Source organism: Mesoplodon densirostris, chromosome 19 (assembly GCF_025265405.1).
Source record: "Mesoplodon densirostris isolate mMesDen1 chromosome 19, mMesDen1 primary haplotype, whole genome shotgun sequence".
NCBI lineage: Eukaryota > Metazoa > Chordata > Mammalia > Artiodactyla > Ziphiidae > Mesoplodon > Mesoplodon densirostris.
Window position 1 is genome coordinate 20,870,001 of NC_082679.1, and position 14,707 is coordinate 20,884,707.

At 34.7% G+C, this 14,707-nt stretch overlaps 1 protein-coding gene across 2 annotated transcripts in view; it reads right to left on the bottom strand.

The window, feature by feature from the left end:
• The window catches only part of URI1 (URI1 prefoldin like chaperone), a 65,855-nt gene that overhangs the window by 13,892 nt on the left and 37,256 nt on the right, over nt 1-14,707 (bottom strand). For both annotated transcript variants that reach the window (XM_060085066.1, XM_060085065.1), the window contains exons 3-4: nt 12,538-12,616; nt 11,343-11,478 (exon numbers count right to left, since the gene is read on the bottom strand). In XM_060085066.1, coding sequence (XP_059941049.1) covers nt 11,343-11,478; nt 12,538-12,616 — 215 coding nt within the window. The remainder of the gene's footprint in view (nt 1-11,342; nt 11,479-12,537; nt 12,617-14,707) is intronic.

Below are 14,707 nucleotides of genomic sequence, written 5' to 3' on the forward strand. Positions count from 1 at the left end.
AAGTCTTCACTAATTCAGAATCTATAATAATTTGTCTAGAACTAGCTGAAATTCTTTGCACTAAGCAATAAAAGGAGAGATTGAAAGCAAATTAACAGTGCAAGTTCTAAAGACTGTTTAAACTAGAAAAGAAAATCTAAAAACTCGTAACTTCAGCAGAACCATTTTCACCTAAAGATAAATGATATACTCTTCACTATGTAGGACCAAATATTTAGAAATATTCAGTTAACAGCTTATGGCATTATATATATTTGAAAGGAATAAAGTTTTAAATGTAATAAAAATTATTTGCAAAGCCTAATAAAAGTTACAAACATCATTCACGAAAGCAATCTTTCTACCTAGCCACATACTCGTATGTACTGAATAGCATCAGGCCTGTGAAGACAAGTCTCTTCTGAGTCCTTTGTAACCACTCCATTCCAATCTCTCTCCTTTTGTGTGTTGGAATTTTTCAGTATTCTTTCAACAGTTTCAACAGGACATGCCCCCTGGTGGAAATGTTCACAAACCTCTGTATAGGATCTCTCCTTAAACCAGTTCAAAGGTCTGTATTTCTGCTTTAACACAGACTGAATTCATGCACTTAATTTACTTTTTCCCCATACCTTATTAAAATAACAACTAAGAAAAAAATTATGAAGGCATAGAGACAAAGATAATGGGAAAGGAGACAAGGAATATAGCAGACAAAGGATGTCAACCAAGTTTTGGAAACTGGACAACTGGTAACTGACTTTGCACAACAGAAAAAGCTGAAACTGCAGCAGTTGTAAAGCTGCAGATGTAGGACTTGGAGAAGGCTCCTCTCCTGGAAATATTTCTGAAGGAAAGGGTGAACTAAAAACAAATATCTGAATTAAGGTTGAATGGAATGATTACGTTCCAAACCCCCTCCTCCCAAAGCATAGCCAGGTAATTTCCCTCCTTGACTTAGCAAAACATTTACAGCCTAGAGTGGTCTGCAGGGACTGTGGGGAGGGGTGAAGAACCAAGAAGAGAATAGGAAATGTCTTGGTGAAACCAGTGTACATACTGAACCCTGAGACATCCAGCCTGGTTCTCAAAACACTAGGTGATGATTAGAAAATTCTTTTGTAGGATGCTAATTAACTCCAAAACTGCTGAATTTTTTGTCAATCCCTTAATGAGAAAAATCATCTTGCAACTTTAACCCCCTACGGAAAAGCTATTAGTCAACAAACTCTGCCCACACAGTTTCCTAACAGTGCTTAACTCTTAAGTATGAATGGTTAGCCAATGATCACCAAATATTTGAAGTCTTCACTACATAAGACAGACATTACTTCACCATAAGACAGAAGGCCTTCAAAATTGTTTAAACTTCAAATTCTAAATAGACTAGTTACAAAAAGCAGGAGTATAAAAAATATTTTCAGACATGCAAAATTTCAAAAAATGTATCTCCCACATACCTTCCTAGAAAGTTACTAAAAGCTAAAACTTGAAAGGAGATGCCATAGGAACCAAGAAATGGGAATAAATAAGAGGCAAAGATATGGTACAGTGATAAAGGAAGACACTAGGAAGATAGTCATTCTTTGAAATTCAAGATGGGAGCAAATATGAAGGACTCCAGTAAAGAAGTCTCTAAGAATAAAATGAAAGTGTTTGGTTGAATTAATGATAGATACATAACATTATGCAACAAACAAACAAAAAAAGCAGTAAACTTCAAATGAAAGGCTGTTCAAGAATGGAAATGGAATTATATCTAAGAATGAACACTGATTAAACAAAAATTATAATAAAAAATATTAAAATGATTGAGGAACAGGGAGAAGAACATGAGCTAAATGTTCCCCTTTAATTATACGCAGGCAACTAGTAGATACTACATAAAATTGGAAAAAAAATCAAGAAAACAGAATATGCAAAGTACTTGGGAAATATGCATAAAAAGAGCAAAGCAAAAGATTAGCCTAAAGACTAAAAGAAATACCTCTAGGGAATGGGAACTGGGAGCAGAGAGGGACAGAGGATACTACTTTTTTATTATATGTTTTAAGGTATATGATGTTTTAAAGCTATTTATGTTTATTCTGAAGATAAAACCAAAAATCATAAACTTATACTCTGTAACAAAATACCAATGCATTTAAGATATGTCTCACTGAAGATACTAAAGAATACACATATTGCCTCATAAGATAAATCATAAAAGTCTGTTGATGGCCATATCACATTTCCCATAATATATAGTCCACATGCACTTCAAGATCCTAACCTCTCCTACTTCTGAACAAATAAACTTAACTTTATTACTATGAAGATTTTAGTCTAACGTCTTCAACCCAAATATTCTTCACCTACTCTTGCTTCTTTCTCTTCTTCATCGATATTTTCCAAAGCTACATTTTCTATCTATGCTTCGAATCTCATCACCTCCAGGATCTTCTTCTCATTCCTTCCTTCCTCCAGTTAATCACTCACTACATTTACTCACTACAAACCTGCTCAGAAGTTTCCTATGCTCAAAGGAAAATAAAATCTTCCTTTAAAATAACAAGGAGCAAAATTACAGGCTAAGAAGCTTCAAGCTTTCCCTGCCTCCCCGAAAAACATCAAAAACACAAAAACTAACTAAAATATCTTAGAGGGGCTCTGGAAAACACTCAAAGGTCTACAACCATGCAAACACCCAAACAAGAAAAAGCCACAGTCAAAATGGCAGGAAATTTCATGGCATTTTTACTTGCCTTTCCCCGCCCACTCTAGTGTGGAGCAGTTTTGGTCTGGAGAAGGTGGCAGCCCAGATCCCTGCCTTGAAACACAGAGAACAAACTAGACTGTATTTGCAACATTCTAACCAGTCTGGGGGCTGTCTGAAATACTGGTATCTGTCTCACCTAAACCAGGCCTCCTCAGGGGGGAAGCAATTAGCTGGCACTGCTGTTGAAAGCTGCAGGAGGACTACAGTTCTGCAGATGTCTAGGGCAAGAGATTAGAGGTTGAGCCAGATTAGAAGTTGAGCCATACAACATACATCCTGAGGCTGCAAAGAGAAGTTGAGGTGAGAATCTTTGGCAAAGTAAAATATTCAAAAGCAGCCATGTATATAGGGAAATCAAAAATCCATACACAGGCCCAGGAAAGACATGCTCAGAAAACACACAAAAGACAAAACTTTTCACTTTGGGTTAATACAAAGGCTTAAAGAATGCCTAGCTTATTAGTGAAGGTCCTTCTCACCATTCTGCAAAGACTGGGAGAGGTGGTTGTGTTTTCAAATGCCCAACTTTCATCAAAATATCAAAAAGCACACAGTAAACAGGAAAACACAGACCATTCAAAAGAACAAAATATATCTCCAGAAACTGTCTCTGAAGAAACACAGGCATCAGATGTACTAGCAAAGGACTTTAAAACAACTGCTCTCCTATGCTCAAAGAGCTAAAGGGAAATACAAAGAGCTAAAGGAAATTTTTTAAAAAATATATGAACAAAGTGAGAACACCCATAAAGAGAAATTATAAAAAGGGCTCAAACACAAATTCTGGAGCTGAAAAATATAATAATTGAATTGAAAAATTCACTAGAGGGGTCAACAACATATTTGAGCAAGCAGAAGAAAAATATCAGTGAACTTGAAGATTACAGACATTTGACATTATCAAGTCTAAGGAACAGAATGAAAAAAATGAAGAAAAGTGAACTGGGCCTAAGGGATTTATGGGACATATCAAGTGGATTAATACATACATTAAGGGAGTTGCAAAAGGAGAAGAGAAAAAAAGTGGAAAAGAGATTATTTGAAAAATAATTTTGAATTTGCCCAGACATGAAATCTATTGATACAAATCCAAAAAGCTCAACTAATTCCAGGTAGAATAAACCCAATTAGACCTACACCAAGACACATAATCGAACTTTTTTTTTTATTTTTTATTTATTTATTTTTATTTTTTTTCAAATTTAATCAGTTATACATATACATATGTTTCCATATCCCCTCCCTTTTGCGTCTCCCTCCCACCCTCCCTATCCCACCCCTCCAGGCGGTCACAAAGCACCGAGCTGATTTCCCTGTGCTATGCGGCTGCTTCCCACTAGCTATCTACCATACGTTTGGTAGTGTATATATGTCCATGCCGCTCTTTCACTTTGTCACAGCTTACCCTTCCCCCTCCCCATATCCTCAACATAATCGAACTTTTGAAAGACAAAGAGAGAATCTTCAAAGCAGCAAGAAAAAAACTCATCAAATATAAGGGATCCTCAATGAGAATATCAGCAGAGATCTCAACAGAAACCTTGGAAGTAAGAACTCCAGTGGGCTGAAATACTTAAAGTACTGAGATATTAAAAACTGTCCTTCAGACATGAAGGATAAATTAAGACATTTCCAGATAAACAGAAGTTAAAGGGGTTCCTTATCATTACACCTGCCCTACAAGAAAAACTAAAGGGAATTCTTCAGGTTGAAATGAAAGGCCACTAGACAATAACTAGAATCCATATGAACATGTAAAGATCTCTGGTAAGGTAAATGTGGGCAAACATTTAAAATAGTATTACAGTCATTATGGTTTGTAACTCCACTTTTTATTTGCTACAGGATGTAAAAGAGAAACGCATAAAAAATCATTACAAATCTATGTTAATCGGTATACAATATAAAGATATAATCTGTGACATCGATAATATAAAGGGGGGAACAGAGCTATACAGAAATAGCTTTTTTCCTAAGTGACTGAAGTTAAGCTGGAATCAGTTCAAAATACACTGCTATAACCTTAGGATGTTGTAAGTAATCTCCATGGTAACCACAATCAAAATACCTATAAACTATCAATAAAGATAATGAGAAGGGAATCAAAACACTTCACTACAAAAAAATCATCTAAACGCAAAACAAGGCAGAATGAAGGAAATGAGGTACAAAAGCTATAAGACATACCAAAGAATAATAAAATGGCAATGCCCTATAAATAGTTACTATAAATGTAAATGTATTAAAGTACCATGGAGTAGGAAGGCACAGATTAGGAGAATGGATTGGGGAAAAAGAACAAAAACAAAACAAGATCCAACTATATGCCATCAAAAAGAGATTCACTTTACTTCTCAGGACACACATAGATTGAAAGCAAAAGGATGGAAAAGATATTCCATGCAAAGAGTAACAAGAAAGAACTGGAGTGGCTACACTAATATGAAACAAAATAAGTCAAAAAAGGTTACAACAGACAAGGGGTATTTTATATTGATAAAAGGTTCAATCTATCAAGAATACAATTATATACTGAGAAATAAACCTCACCAAGGAGGTAAAAGCCTTGTATGCTGAGAACTATAAAACATTAATAAAGGAAGCTGAAGATGGTTCCAAAGAAATGAAACGATAACCCCAAAGAAATGGAAAGATAACCCATGCTCTTGGATTGGAAGAATTAATATTGTTAAAATGGCCATGCTACCCAAAGCAAGATTTAATGCAATCCCCATCAAACTACCCATGATGCTTTTCACAGAACTAGAACAAATAATCCTAACTTTTATATGGAATCATAAAAGATGCAGAATTGCCAAAGCAATCCTGAGGAAAAAGAACAAAGCAGGAGGCATAACCCTTCCAGACTTCAAACAATACTGCAAAGCTACAATAATCAAAACAGCATGGTACTGGCACAAAAAAAGACATATGGTTCAATGGACAAAATAGCCAAGAAATAAACCCACAGACGTATGGTCAACCTTCGACAAAAGAGGCAAGAATATACAGTGGGGAAAAGACAGTCTCTTCAGCAAGTGGTGCTGGGAAAGTAAGACAGCCGCATGCAAATCAATAAAGTTAGAACACACCCTCACACCATACACAAAAATAAACTCAAAATGGCTTAAAGACTTAAATACAAGACATGACACTGTAAAACTCCTAGAAGAGAACATAGGCAAACATTCCCTGACATAAATCGTAACAATGTTTTCTTAGGTCAGTCTCCCAAGGCAACGGAAATAAAAGCAAAAATAAACAAATGGGACCTAATCTTAGAAGCTTCTGCACAGCAAAGGAAACCATAAACAAAATAAAAAGACAACCTACGGACTGGGAGAAAACATTTGTAAATGATGCGACTGACAAGAGCTTAATTTCCAAAATATATAACCAGTTCATATGACTCAATAACAAAAAAACAAACAACCCAGTCAAAAAATGGGCTGAAGACCTAAGTAGACATTTCTCCAAAGAAGAGATACAGATAGCCAATAGGCACATGAAAAGATGCTCATCATCGCTAATTATTAGAGAAATGCAAATCCAAACTACAATGACGTACCACCTCACACCGGTCAGAATGGCCAACATCAAAAAGTCTACAAACAACAACGCTGAAGGGGGTGTGGAGAAAAAGGAACCCTACCACACTGTTAGTGGGAATGTAAATTGGTGCAGCCACTATGGAAAAAACAGTATGGAGGTTCCTCAAAAAACTAAAAATAGAGTTGCTATATGATCCAGCAATCCCACTCCTGGACATATATATCCAGACAAAACTAAAATTTGAAAAGATACATGCACCCCTATATTCATAGCAGCACTATTTACAATAGCCAAGACGTGGAAACAACCTAAATGTCCATTGACAGATGAATGGATAAAGATGTGGTATATACATACAATGGACTATTACCCAGCCATAAAAAAAGAATGAAATAATGCCATTTGTAGCAACACAGATGGACCAAGAGATTATCATACTATGCAAAGTAAGTCAGAAAGAGAACAACAAATACCATATGATATCACTTACATGTGGAATCTAAAATACGACATACATGAACATAGGTACAAAACAGAAACAAGAGTCACAGATGCAGAGAACTTGTGGTTGTCAAGGGGGAGGGGGAGTGGGGGAGGGAAGGATTGGGAATTTGGGATTGCAGATGCAAACTACTGAGTTGGCCAAAAAGTTCATTTGGGTTTTCCCGTAAGATGTTACAGAAAAACCCGAACGAACTTTTTGGCCAACCCAATATTATACATAGGATGGATAAACAACAAGGTCCTACTGTATAGCACAGGGACCTATATTCAATATCCTGTGATAGGGCTTCCCTGGTGGCGCAGTGGTTGGGAGTCCGCCTGCCGATGCAGGGGACGCGGGTTCGTGCCCCGGTCCGGGAAGATCCCACATGCCATGGAGTGGCTGGGCCCGTGAGCCATGGCCGCTGAGCCTGCGCGTCCGGAGCCTGTGCCCCGCGATGGGAGAAGCCACAACAGTGAGAGGCCCGCGTACCGCAAAAAAAAAAAAAAAAAAAAAAAAAAAAAAAACCTGTGATAAACCATAATGGAAAAGAATATGAAAAAGAATATATATGTATAACTGAATCACACTGCTGTACAACAAAAATTAAGACAACACTGTAAATCATCTATACTTCAATAAAATTTTTAAATAAAGAATAAAATTATAAAAATACACACACCTAACAATAGAGCCTCAAATATATGAAGCAAAAATTTGCACAATTCAAGCAGTTCTGCAGTAAGAATTGGAGATGTCAATACCCCACTTACAATAAAGGGCAGAAGAACCAGAAAGGAGAACGATTAAGGAAAGAGGACTTTGACAGCACTATAGAACAACTAGACCTAGCAGATACATACAGAACATTCCACCCAACAGGAGCAGAATACGTATTCTTCTAAGGGAAACATGGAACATTTTCCAAGGAAGACCATGTGATAGGTCAAAAAACAAGTCTTTAAAAATTTTTACAAGATTGAAACCACACAAAGTATTTTTTTCCAATCACAATGGAATGAAATCAGGAACCAACAACAGAAGGCAAACTGAAAAATTCACAAACACGTGGAAATTTAACAAAACACTGAATTAAGCAATGGGTCAAAGTAGAAATCACAAAGCAAATTAGAAAATACCTTGAGATAAAGAAAAATGAAAACACAATATACTAAAATTTATAGGACACAGAGAAAGCAATGCTGAGATTTATACCTATAAACAACTACATTAAAAAAAGAAAGATCTCAAATCATAACCTAACTGTATGCTTTAAGAAACTTGAAAAAGAATAATAAACTATATCCAAAGCAAGCAAAAGGAAGGAATAACAAAGATTAGAAATGAACAAAATAGAGAATGGAAAAACAAGAGAGAAAAATCAAAAATAAAAGCTGGTTCTTTGAGAAGACAAACAAAATTGACAAGTCTTTACCTAGACTGACTAAGAAAAAGAGAGACTCAAGTCACTAAAACCAGAAATAAAAGCAGAGATGCCTTTATAATCACATATAGAACCTGAAATGAAATATGCAGTAAACCTGCAGGAGGAAGAATAAAAAGCAGAATCTTAAATAAAAAGCTAAATTAAAAAAACAGAAAGAAAAGTGAGACAATATTACTTATTTTACAGAAACAGGATTATAAAAGAATACTGTGAACAGCTGAATGCCAACAAACTGAATAACCTAGAGAGACAAATTCCTAGAAACATATGGACTACTAAAACTGAAATGAGAAGAAACAGAAAATCTGAGTAGACGTAGAACAAGTAAGAAGACTGAATCAATAATCAAAAACCTCCCAACAATGAAAAGCCCAGAACAGAGACTTCCCCGGTGGTCCAGTGGTTAAGGATCCATGCTCCCAATGCAGGGGGCCTGGGTTCAATCCCTGGTTGGGGAACTAAGATTCCACATACCACAACTAAGCCCAAGTGCCACAACTACTGAGCCCCCGTGCTCTAGAGCATGCGCAATGCAACTAGAGAAGCCCACATGCCACAATGAAGAGCCCACAACGAAGACCCAACACAGCCAAAAAAAAAAAGCTCAGAACAGATGGCTTCACAGATGAATTCTACCAAACAAAGAAGAATTAACACCAATTCTTAAACTCTTTCAAAATAGTGAAAAGGAAGGAATACTTTCTATGAGGCCAGCCAGACGAAGACACTAAAAGAAAACAATAGGTATTTCTCAACTGCAAAGAAAATTTATGATCACATAAAAACCTGTACAAAAAGGTTTATAGCAACTGTTTGTAAATGCCAAAAAACTGGAAGCAAACCCAAATGTCCTTCAATAGGTAAACAGAAAACCTGTGGTACATGCATGTAATGGAACACTACTCAGCAATAAAAAGGAATGAAACTTTTCATACATAGAACAACCTAGATGAGGCATTATAGTGAGTGAAAGAAGTCTCAAAAGGTTACCTAATGCATGATTCCACTTATATGACATTCTAGAAAAGGTGATAGATCAGTGGTTGTCAGGTCTTGGGGGTAGAGGTAGGGTGTGACCACAAAAGGGAAACATTGAGAGAGTTTTTGGTGTGGTCCCATGTCCTAAGGTATATCCTGTATCCTATTCTGTTTCCTGATTGTGGTGCTGGTGAAACAAATCTTTACAAGTGTTGTAACTCATAGAACTGTATACCAAATAAAAAGTCAACTTTGCTCTGATAATTTTAAAAAATAAAACACTTTAAAAAGCTGGTCATATTCATGTTAAATGGCAAAATGCCAGATGTGAGCAAAAGGGTAGGACACTGAGCTTGCCATCTTCCTCTTACAAATGATCTTCCTCTGAGTCACTGTCTCTGAATCCTTTTATTGTGGTGTTAAATCCATTTTGTCCTGTATTTTGATTACTTTTTAAACATGCAATGACCTCCCTTCACCTTCCCCAATCACTCTGTTGACACTGATGTAGGTATGTTTAACCTGCTTTATTTCTTCTGCCTTAAGGAAAATAAAGTATCTTTTCTTAATAAATGTTAAGTACAATAATATGCCTGAACAATTTCTTCAGTTATTATGAATTATTATAAAACTGTGTGATAACAACTTTTCAGAATTCATTTAGCAAAATAGATTCTCAAACATAATTTATTATTTATGTATTCTGAAAATTATTTTAGATAAATATCGACCCCAAAAGTCATCGTTTTGGTCACTTCCTAAAACCGTATTTAACATTGGAAAGTGATTTACCAGAAAATATTTTTCTATTCTATTAAAAGTATTCTTCCATTAATATAAGTCAAATTGATTCTAAAGCTTTCTTTGCTGAAATATCCATATGAAAATCAAAGTGAACAAACTTCAAAAGACTATGAACTGATTTCATATCAGCAGAGTTACCCCAGTAGATAAAGAAAGCCTTCACCATTAAAAAAGGCCTTTAAAGAATTATGCCCATTCTCTTTGCTCTAATATACATGACTTGCTTTAATGTAGTAATGCCAAAAGAATTATCATCGCCAGAAATTATACACAAGCCAAACAATAAGATTCTGATTAGTGGCATAAAAGATCAAAATATATATCAATTATAAACTTATAGGAGTTGATTTGCAATTAGAGTCTCCAAATATAGATTCCAGAATTTTCACTGAGTAAATGAGTTCTCCAACTAGTACCCACTCATGTATAAGTGAAATAATTTCAGCTTCAGAAAACTCAGCTGTTTTCTATCTACATGACCTCATTTATACAGAAGGAGCCTCAAAAATTTATTTTCAGACGCATATTTAACTAGAAGGCTAAAAATCAGGTAGGGGTGATATTATACTATCAATTTAAGTATGCTATTACAGAAATAAGAACATAGATTAGATATTAAATAAAACTAATTTTAAAACGCAACTAAGCTAGCACCCAAGCCAACCCATCCAACTACACAACGTGTGTGTGTGTGGATATGTATAAATCAATAAACAATATCACAGATAAAGAAAACTAGAACTACCTCAATAAAATGAGGCAGAAACCTCAAACCACTTAAGTTTAAGGGTGACATTTTAGGTAGCATCTCTCCCCACCTGGTCTTTTCTTCTGTAAAATGGAAATGTGACTTCTTCCAAACCAAAACGCATGGTTAAGAACTGTTTCTACTTTTGCAAATAGGTATTTATCTTAGTTCAATAAAGAGAAGGAGAAGGAAGTAAATTCCTTCTCTGTGCTAAAGTATTAAAAAGTGGAAGTCTATGAAAAGCGTCTAAAACAAACCAATTATAAAGTATCAAATGACCCCAATTCTTATACCTATCCAACTTCTACCTACAAAACCATATGTGGTAACTTTTACACTTGGTAATTTCCGAAAACATACTAATGTGGGTGACATTTCCAACCAGATGTTCCATTCTCCAGCCCACATTCTCAAATGCTGGATCTGCTCAAACTACCTCCAATTCGAAAGAATCACAAATAGCCTGGATATTTGTTATATTTATCTAATAAATCAATGGAAGGTACTTTTAATAGCAAACAGTCCATCAGCGTGGCACTTTGTGAACCAATACACATCCAGCAAAGAAACATCATTTATAATTGGTACATACGTTCTTTCCGGTGCTCAACTAAGCCCACAGCCTGCTTTGCTGAACATTTTGCAAACCAATTGTCCCCAAGTAAAACAGTGACTTCATTAGTATGGACAAGTTTTCCTGGCATGAAGGCAAAGGGGCCAAATGGTACCTATTGTTTAAAAAAAAAGGGGGGGGGAGGCAAAAAAATTAAAAACACTAAAAACTACATTTTATAAAGCAGCATTAAAAGCTCTGTGTGAAGGTCCTTTTTATCTCTACACTAGGAAAAATAAAATGTCAATTTCATGGAAATTTAACATTATATTAAAATTTCACTAGGAAAACCTATAGAAAATTGTTTTAGGTTAATAAATCAACATTAAAACAAGAAAAGAGCATATTTACATATAGCTTTCAGAGAAATTAGTGTTGCTTCTGAATGTCTATATTTTTTGCTCATTCATAAATCTAAATGAAAGCAAACTAGAAATAAAATGTTAAGTTAAAAAAGAATAACTTTGATTTTTAAAAACTGAAAATTATTTCTGAGAAAACAGTCTCTTTTTTGAGAGAAACAGGAATTAACAAATGCATAGCTTTAAAGGGTTTACAAAATTTACGAAATATTTGAGCTGGTATAATAAAGAACAATACATTTTCAAAATATTTGGGCTAATTTAATTAAGAACACAGTTTTCATGAAAAAGAATATTTATGCAATGAAAGAATCTAATTCAGGGCTCACGAATAGACTGCTATGTCGATATGAAACATCATGCAAACAAAAATCAGCAGCACCTTTTTATATAAAATCAATGTTCTAGGGTTTAATTCTGTGAATTACACAACATTATGGTGTATTCCTGCTCTGGCTAACAGGAAATGTCTACATGCCACATTTCTGTTGTAACTAGTTTTCTAACATAGTAAATTTGCATACCAAATATGTCAAATTTTATGCTAACATTTATGCCATCATAACATGATAATTTAATATAAACCTGAAAAAAGGCAAAGTACATACCAACTATTACTACAATTAGTGTATTATTATAAAGTAAAACAAAAACAAACCTTCCTTGCTATGGTAGCTACCTCTGATCGAGGCCATCAGGGAGGCAATTTGTGAATCAATATACATAAAGCAAAGAAACGTCTTTTTACTCTACACAGTTAATATCTTTACAAGAAACAACATATTACTTTAAAAGAAACACACCAAACATACCATGATATTATAAGACAACTTATCAGGCAAGGTACTGAGTCTTTCTTCAAGGGCATTATAGTCATTATCTACTTTCTTCCTGTTGACAAAAAAAATACCAAATACTAAATTAATACACAAATTAACAATTCCTCGAGTAGACTATGTATCATAAGACAAGCTAATCAAACACCTAATTTTAGCAATTTAAAGATTAAAGTGTTTTTTAATTTTAAAATAGTGTTTTTATAAAATTTAGCAATGGCATTATTCCACCATACCTATATCAAAGAATAAAGACTCTCAGGGACATTAGCTTTTAGATGTAGAACACACACATTTTGAGAATTAGTGTTCCCTAAGGTAGAGGATCATCTAAATTAAATAAAATTTGGAAATTAAGGGAGACAGTGAGTTTGCAGGGACACGGGCTCAAGATGAAGGAAGAAGATAAAAGCTTTTGACTAAATAAACACTGGTTTTGGAATAGAAATCACGAACACAAAATTTGATCAGATGCTTCAGTTCTCCTCGGAAAACTTTAGGTTGAAAAATGTGGTGGAGTCATCAACCCTTCAGTTATTCATACTAATGTTATTAAGGTGAGAGACAATTAATCAGGGCTAACAGAAATTAGGTAGAGGTAATATAAAAAGCATTTCGATTGGGCCTTGGAGTCTGTTCCATGTTTTATCTAAACAGAGCCACCTAAATAAAGTAATTTCAAACCACTAAAGGATGTAATTTTGTAGGAGCAGAAATGGTCATATGTTTCCACACTGTGAACCCTACTCAGTTCTCACACCTGCTGGAACTGAATAGCCCTACAATGAGATACCTCTTTTCAAACCTCCTCTGGATATGAGGTTTCCTAATGGTTGCCTGCTAGGCAGCAGGCTGCAAGCAAAACCAGAGCACTGAAATTTTTTAAAGCAGACAGGTGGTGGTCTCAATTTTAAAAAATAACAAAAACAAAAAACTCATCATTTCAGCAAGTAATTTAAAAGAACATGTAGATATGGTTCAATTAAAATTAGAATAAATTGCAGCATAGATAATCACTCTCCAGATAATAAAAATGGCTGCTTTATAAAAATCATGGAATTGGTTTCAGTTTACTCCTTAGCTCCCCTAAAGCAAGAGTAACATAATAAAAATCATCCCATTTAGTCTTAAAAATACCAAGAAATTTCACATATATATTGTTATTCATCCTAAAATATTCCTGCAGTAAATGTCACTTATCAACATTTTCCTCTTACAAAAGAGAAAACAGAAGGAAAATGGAAAAAAACACACGTTTAAGAGAAATTAGATCTACTCTATCAAGGAGAGGTAAGCAATAAGCAATGACCTTAACCTAGGTCTTCTGACCTGTATTCTTTCAAGCAAGAGTTTTCATTTTCTAATGTTCTAGTGTTTTTTAAAAAAATTTCCTCTTGAATCCTTTTTTATAAATAAACATAAAATGTCTTTATTTGTTTAAGGCAAAAATGATCCTTCTGGATACATTTTTATATGAATAAAATGTTAGGAAACTTCATGAACAGGGCTATATACCAGAAAGAACATGGCTTTGAAGTCACACCAGAGGGTCAATCCCAGATTCACCACTTAACATAAACAAATTAACCCCAGTTGTAGTATCTTCAATGGTAAAATTGGAATAATGCCTAACTATCGCACAGATTCAAAGAGGGCTAAATATAAACGGTCTAACACCCTGCCCAGCACTGTACATCTACACTGAGCATCCAATGACCCTTTTTCCATGAAGCATCAAAAAAACCCCAATTCTAAAATTTTAAAGAAAGACTATATTACCCACTAAGATAATTCTACTATGTCAAATTCATTCAATTTGATACAAATAGCACAACTTACTGCTAAAAGTATAGCTAAATGTAACAATTCAGGAAGCTTTTGGAAACAGGATTGGTGCAAGCAATAAATGGGATACTGTCCATAAAGATCTGATGTGACACAATACCTGCACACAGTGAACTCAGTATTAAATCTACAAACACTAGCAGTTTTAGATAAGTAATTTTGCAAATGCTTAGATGTCTGAATGTTCCTACAATTGTTAAACAGCTAGTATTCAAGTTAGCATTCAATATATACTATTCCAGTAAATACACCTGAAAAGGGGGGGACTTCTAACAAAACATCTCTTTTATATATTAAAAGA